This window comes from Otolemur garnettii, unplaced genomic scaffold, assembly GCF_000181295.1.
Source record: "Otolemur garnettii isolate 467f Iridium unplaced genomic scaffold, OtoGar3 scaffold00204, whole genome shotgun sequence".
In the NCBI taxonomy this organism is placed as follows: domain Eukaryota; kingdom Metazoa; phylum Chordata; class Mammalia; order Primates; family Galagidae; genus Otolemur; species Otolemur garnettii.
The window spans coordinates 203195-209634 of record NW_003852599.1 but is presented as its reverse complement, the minus strand read 5'-3'; the positions used below and the strand labels follow the sequence as shown (position 1 = coordinate 209634).

The window sequence follows — 6440 nt, the reverse complement described above, 5'->3', positions numbered from 1 at the left end:
AAAAAAAAAAAAAAAAAATTGGGTAGCGCCTGTGGCTCAAAGGAGTAGGGTGCTGGCCCCATATGCTGGAGGTGGTAGGTTCAAACCCAGACCCGGCCAAAATAAATAAATAAATAAATAAAAAAGCTCAACCTGATGTCTCCTTTTCACCCATCTATTCATTCCTAAATCTACTGCAATTTAACTTCTGCCCCTACTGCTTCAAATACCTGCCCAATCTCTCTCTCCTTTGGCTTCTATAACTCAACAGTGTTTTAGTTCTTACCTCTTTGGGCCCTCCCCTCTGTATCTTTATTCATTTAATCAACAAGTATTTACTGGGAGGCTACTATGAGCTAGGCACTGTTTTGCAGCTTAGGTTACAGAGATAGACAAGGCACACCCCCATTCCCTAAGAAGCTGACTTATCTGCAAGAAATACGACCAAGCAAATGAGTGTTTCCAATGTATAGTGACAGATACTTTGAGAGGTGAGTACAGAGAATGAGAGGCCCTAGACCAGTGGTTCTCAGCCTTCCTAATGCCGTGACCCTTTAATACAGTTCCTTGTGTTGTGGTGACCCCCAACCATAAAATTATTTTCTCATGCTACTTCCTTAGAATTCTACTCTAGATCCGGTTCTTTTTTTTCTTGCAGTTTTAGTTGGGGTGGGGCTCGAACCTGCCACCCCCAGTATATGGGGCTGACACCCTACTCCTTGAGCCACAGGCACTACCCAATCTGCTTCTCTTTTCACCTACTGGCAGTCCCTGAATTAGGAATATCAGACTTATGTACAACTCGCACCTGTGAACAAGGGCTATTACAGGTAACAGGTAAATGTTCCAATTTACATAAAAAAAATTTTTTTTAATTGAGATAGTTTCAATTTGTTGCCCTTGGCAGAGTACAGTGGCGTCACAGCTCACAGCAACCTCAAACTCTGGGGTGCAAGTGATTCTCTTCCCTCAGCCTCCCAAGTAGCTGTGACTACAGGTGCCTGATACAACACCCGGCTATTTTAAGACATGGGAGTCTGGCTCTTGCTCAGGCTGGTCTGGAACCTACGAGCTCAGGGCAAGCCACCCACCTTGGCTTCTCAGAGTGCTAGGGTTACAGGCGTGAGCTACCTCGTCCAGCCTTACATACAAATCCAACTTAAAAACAAACCTACAGGGCAGCGCCTGTGGCTCAGTGAGTAGGGTGCCAGCCCCATGTGCCGAGGGTGGTGGGTTCAGACCCAACCCTGGCCAAACTGCAGCAAAAAAAAAAAACGGCCAGGCGTTGTGGCGGGCGCCTGTGGTACCAGCTACTTGGGAGGCTGAGGCAAGAGAATCACCTGGGCCCAGGAGTTGGAGATTACTGTGAGCTGTGACGTCATGGCACCCTACCAAGGGCTATAAGTGAAACTCTGTCTCTACAAAAAAAAAAAAAGAAAAAGAAAAACCTACAGAACCCAGCTCACTGTTAACCTTGGGACTGCCTATATACAACATCTTGGGTAACTGAATCCTCTGTAAAATTTACTGTAACTAAAACTACCATCTGGACCAGGCATGGTTCATTTCTGTAATGCCAGCACTTTGTGAGGCTAAGGCAGGAAGATTATGTGAGGTCAGGAGTTCAAGACCAGCCTGGAAAACATAGTGAGACCTGACTCTAAAACTATCTAGGGTAGCGCCTGTGGCTCAGTGAGTATGGCGCTGGCCCCATATACCGAGGGTGGTAGGTTCAAACTCAGCTCCGGCAAAACTGCAACAAAAAATAGCCAGGCATTGTGGCGGGTGCCTGTGGCCCCAGCTACTCAAAAGGCTGAAGCAAGAGAATCACCTAAGCCCAAGAGCTGGAGGTTGCTGTGAGCTGTGATGTCACAGCACTCTATGGAGGGCAACAAAGTAAGACTGTCTCTATAAAAAAAAAAGAAAAAAAAATAGCCGGGTATTGTGGCAGGTGCCTGTAGTCTCAGCTACTCCGGAGGCTGAGGCAAGAGAATCTCCTAAGCCCAAGAGCTAGGGATTGCTGTGAACTGTGACACCACGGCACACTACTGAGGGCAGCAGAGTGAAACTCTGTCACTAAAAATAATAAATAAAACTACTATCTCTATGGAGATTCTTATAGTCTGAATGTGTCCCCCAAAATTCATGTGTTGGAAACTTAATCTCTATTGCCAACAGTGTTGGGAGGTGGAAGGTTTTGGGGAGGTGTTTAGGTCATGAGGGCTCCATCCACATGAACAAGATTAACACCCTTATAAAAGGGGCTGACAGGGAGGCACCTGTGGTTCAGTGGGTAGGGCGCCGGTCCCATATACAGAATCTCATTCTGTTGCCCAGGCTGGAGTACACTGTCATGATCATAGCTCACTGCAACCTTAAACTCCTGGGCTCAAGCAATCCTCCTGCCTCAGTCTCCCAAGTTGCTAGATACAGGCACTCATCACCAAGCCTGTAATAATTTTTTTTTTTTTTTTTTTGAGACAGAGCCTCAAGCTGTCCCCCTGGGTAGAGTGCTATGGTATCACAGATCACAGCAACCTCCAACTCCTGGGCTCAAGCAAGTCTCCTGCCTCCGCCTCCCAAGTAGCTGGGACCACAGGCACCTACCACAACGCCCTGCTATTTTTTTTTGCCGCCATCATTGTTTTTGGGCGGGCCCGGGCTGGATTGGAACCCGCCACCTCAGCTGTATGTGGCCAGTACCTTAGCCACTTGAGCCACAGGTGCCACGCCCAAGCCCTGATAATTTTAAAAAAAAAAATTGTAGAGGCTGGGTGCAGTGGTTCGCACTTGTAATCCTAGCAATTTCAGAGCCTGAGGCAGGGTCACTTGAGGTCAGGAGTTCCAATCCAGTTAAGCCAAAGAGTATCCAAAAAAGAAGGAAGAAAGGGAGGGAAGGAGGGAAAGAAGAAAGAAAAGGAAGGAAAACAAAATAAAACAAAAAAACATCATGGCATGTGCCTTAGTCCCAGCTACTTGGGAGGTGGAGGCAAGAAGATGGCTTGAGCCCAGGAGTTTGAGGTTGCTGTGAGTTAGGCTGACACCATGGCACTCAGTGAGACTCTGTCTCAAAAAATAAATAAAAATAAATTACCCAGTCTGTAGTGTTTGTTCTCATAGCACAAAATGGACTAAGACACAAATCTCTATTTCCTCACTTCTGTCTTCTAAACTGCCTACTGAATGCTTCTACTTGAATGTTCCCTTGTCATCTGAATAGTTTTTGTTTTGTTTTGTTTTGTTTTTTGAGACAAGAGTCTTACTCTGTCGCCTTGGGTAGAATGCCATGGCTCATAGCAACCTCAAACTCTTGGGCTCAAATGATCCTCCTGCCTCATCCTCCCAAGTAGCTGGGACTACAGCCACCTGCCACAATGCCTAGCTAATTTTTTCTATTTTTAGTAGAGACAGGGTCTCACTCTTGCTCAGGCTGGTCTTAAACTCCTAAGCTCAAGCAATCCACCTGCCTCAGCCTCCCAGAGTGCTAAGATTACAAGCGTGAGCCACCATGCCTGGCTCCTCAATAGTTATTTCTTAAAAAAAACAACAACAGGGGTGGTGCCTATGGCTCAGTGAGTAGGACCCATATACGAAGGGTGGTGGGTTCAAACCTGACCCCGGCCAAACTGCAACAAAATAAATAGCTGGGCGTTGTGGTAAGTGCCTCTGGTCCCAGCTACTCAGGAGGCTGAGGCAAGAGATCCGCCTTAGCCCAATAGCTGGAGGTTGCTGTGAGCTGTGACGCTACAGCACTCTACCAAGGGCAACAAAGTAAAACTCTGTCTCAAAAAATAAACAAATAAATAAATAAAACAGGCCAAGCTTGGTGGCTCACGCCTATAATCCCAGCATTTGGGAGGCCAACGTGGGTGGATTGCCTGAGCTCACAGATTCAAGACCAGCCTGAGCCAGAGTGAGACCCCATCTCTAAAAAATAGCCAGGTGTTGTGGCAGGCGCCTTTAGTCCCAGCTACTTGGGAGGCTAAGGCAAGAAGATCACTTGAACCCAAGAGTTGGAGATTGCTGTGAGCTAAGATGCTATGGCACTCTACTAAGAGTGACCAAGTGAGGCTCTGTCTCAAAAAAAAAGCTCAGCGCCCATAGTGGTGCTGGCCATATACAGTGGGGGCTGGTGGGTTCAAACCCGGTCTGGGCCTGCTAAACAACAACAACAAAGAAGTTGTGGCAAGTGCCTGTAGTCCCAGCTACTTGGGAGGCTGAGGCAAGAGAATCCCATAAGCCCAAGAGTTTGAGGTTGCAGTGAGCTGTGACACCACAGCACTCTACCAACAGCAACAAAGTGAAATTCTGTCGCAAAAAAAAAAAGAGAAAGAAATACCCTAAAGTCATCAACCAACATGGTCTTCTCCAAATACCCACCATCAAACTGCCCACACCAGAAAGTTGGGATCCATGCTTTCTTGGCTACCCTACATTCATGAATTTAATTTCTTTCCCAGAGTGCTATTTCTTAGATATAAACCTAATGATGTCACTAACCTGCATAAAACTTTAATGATTCACAAGTGCCCTCAGAATAAAGTTCAATTTCCTTGGGATGGTATGCCCAGCCCTCATGATCTGGTCCCTATTTACTTCTTCAGCCTCTTCATTTGCAACCCTCCCCCTCACTCCTGCTACCTGCCTTCTGCACTAGGCCCCCAAATGTATCCCTCAGACATACTGTACAAATAGCCTGCTGATTTTTCAAGGTGCTATCCTCTCTCTTGCCTCTGAGCTTGCTGTTACCTCTACTTTCCTCGTGCCCGGCTAAGAACTCTGGGCCTGGCTAGGAACTTTAGATGGCTAAGTCCCTTCCTGTCCTGAGATGTCCTTTCCTGCCCTGATGACTGAAGCTAGATTGGGCATCTCTTCTCTATGCTCCCCTAGCATTCAGAGCTCTCCTCCACCCCAGCACTGACACTGGAGAGTACTTCTGTAGTCGTCTATCTTCCTCTCTAGACTGTGAGCTGAAAAAAAGAAAGGGGACTTGATCATCCTCAACCGCATGGCCCAAGCACCTCAGCACTACTTAGAACGGAGTAAGGTGCTCCAGCGATTTTGTTAAATGAAAAGTCTGTTTTAGCAGGTTGCATCCTTCCCGTTCCAATCCCAGGCGCCCCATGTCGCAGCAGCAATTGCAGGCCCTGTTCAGAGACTGGGGGAGGGGAATCGAGTGACCAGTCCTACAGGACTCTCACCAAAATAAGATGAGGTGGTAACGGGACAGTGAAAGAGCTTTGTATGCTGAGCAGGAAAATACATCTTGCAACCGTCTGCATCAGATTCTGCCTCCCGCCGCAGACACAGCCTCCCTTCCAAGAGTCCCATGCAAACTCTCCCCATCAGACTTCTGAATCTCCTCACCAGGATTACCTCAGACTTCCCCCACACGATCCCAGCTCGGCCTCAGCCTCGACCTCCTTTTCCCTCAGCCTCCTCCTTCAGCCTCGACCTCCTCCCCCTCAGCCTCCTCGCTCAGCCTCCCTCTCCCCGCGGCCTCAGCTTCCAACGCCTCAGCTCCCCGCAGCCTCCCTCCCAGTGCTCCAGCCTCAGCCGCCCTCTCCCCGGCCCCGCCCCGCACCCGCCGCGAAGACAGTGCTCACCGTCGTAGTAGTAACAGACTTTCCTCCTGGTGCCCTGCGTCTGCGCCATCTTGCTCGCCTCCGGTCCCTCCCGTCAGTCGGTCCGTCAGCCCTCCCGCCCGCAGCTCCGCTCAGCGTCCGACCCAGGGGGAAGGGGGCGGGTCTCTAGCCCGCTCCGCCCGTCCCCTCCCGGGCTCACCTATAGCCGCGCAGCCCGGGCACCGCTCCAGCCAATCAGCTTGCGCAGGGACGGGCCCGGAACTCGGCAGGGGGCAAGGGCAGCCCTGAGAGGCCGCGGAGGGCCCCCTGGGCCTGTACCAAGGTCCGCGACGGAGGGGTGAGGGAGCTGCCCGGGGAACGTACCATCAGTCCCGGGGGAGAAAAGCTGCTCCGTGAACTTCACAGTCCCATTTCGATCCTGGGAGCGTGCTTGGAGGTCAGAGGCCAACTTTCTTATTTTACAGAAAAATAAAGCGAGGCCTACAGTGGGAAAGTGACTTGCACAAGATCATTCAGCTAATAAAGGGGCTGAACCTGGGTTAGAATGCTGGTTCTGAGGTGGGAGAAACTGACAAGAAAGGGAAAGAAAAGGAATGTTCCAATGTTTGTAGAGGGCCTGCTGTGGGCCAAGTATTGTGCAAAAGCTTCACCAGTGTCACCTCAGTTACTCCTCACAACAGCTTTCGTGGAGGGCTTTTTAATCCCCATTTTACAGATAAGGGTAAAGAAGTTAAGGCCTTTGTGAATTGTTTAGAGTTAACCAGTAATTTTGGGTTTTTGGGGGGTTTTTTTGTTTGTTTGTTTGTTTTTTGAGACAGAGCCTCAAGCTGTCCCCCTGGGTAGAGTGCCGTGGCATCTCAGCTCACAGCAACCTCC

At 49.3% G+C, this 6440-nt stretch overlaps 1 protein-coding gene across 2 annotated transcripts in view; it reads right to left on the bottom strand.

The window, feature by feature from the left end:
* HDAC1 (histone deacetylase 1) overlaps positions 1 to 5730 on the bottom strand; it is a 44383-nt gene extending 38653 nt beyond the window's left edge. Inside the window, exon 1 of one of the 2 annotated variants that reach the window (XM_012812383.2) lies at positions 5586 to 5730. In XM_012812383.2, the coding sequence (XP_012667837.1) occupies positions 5586 to 5634 (49 nt within the window). In that variant the 5' untranslated portion in view covers positions 5635 to 5730. The remainder of the gene's footprint in view (positions 1 to 5585) is intronic. The other variant, XM_003801249.3, reaches the window with a different exon arrangement.
* Between the last annotated feature and the right edge of the window lie 710 nt (positions 5731 to 6440).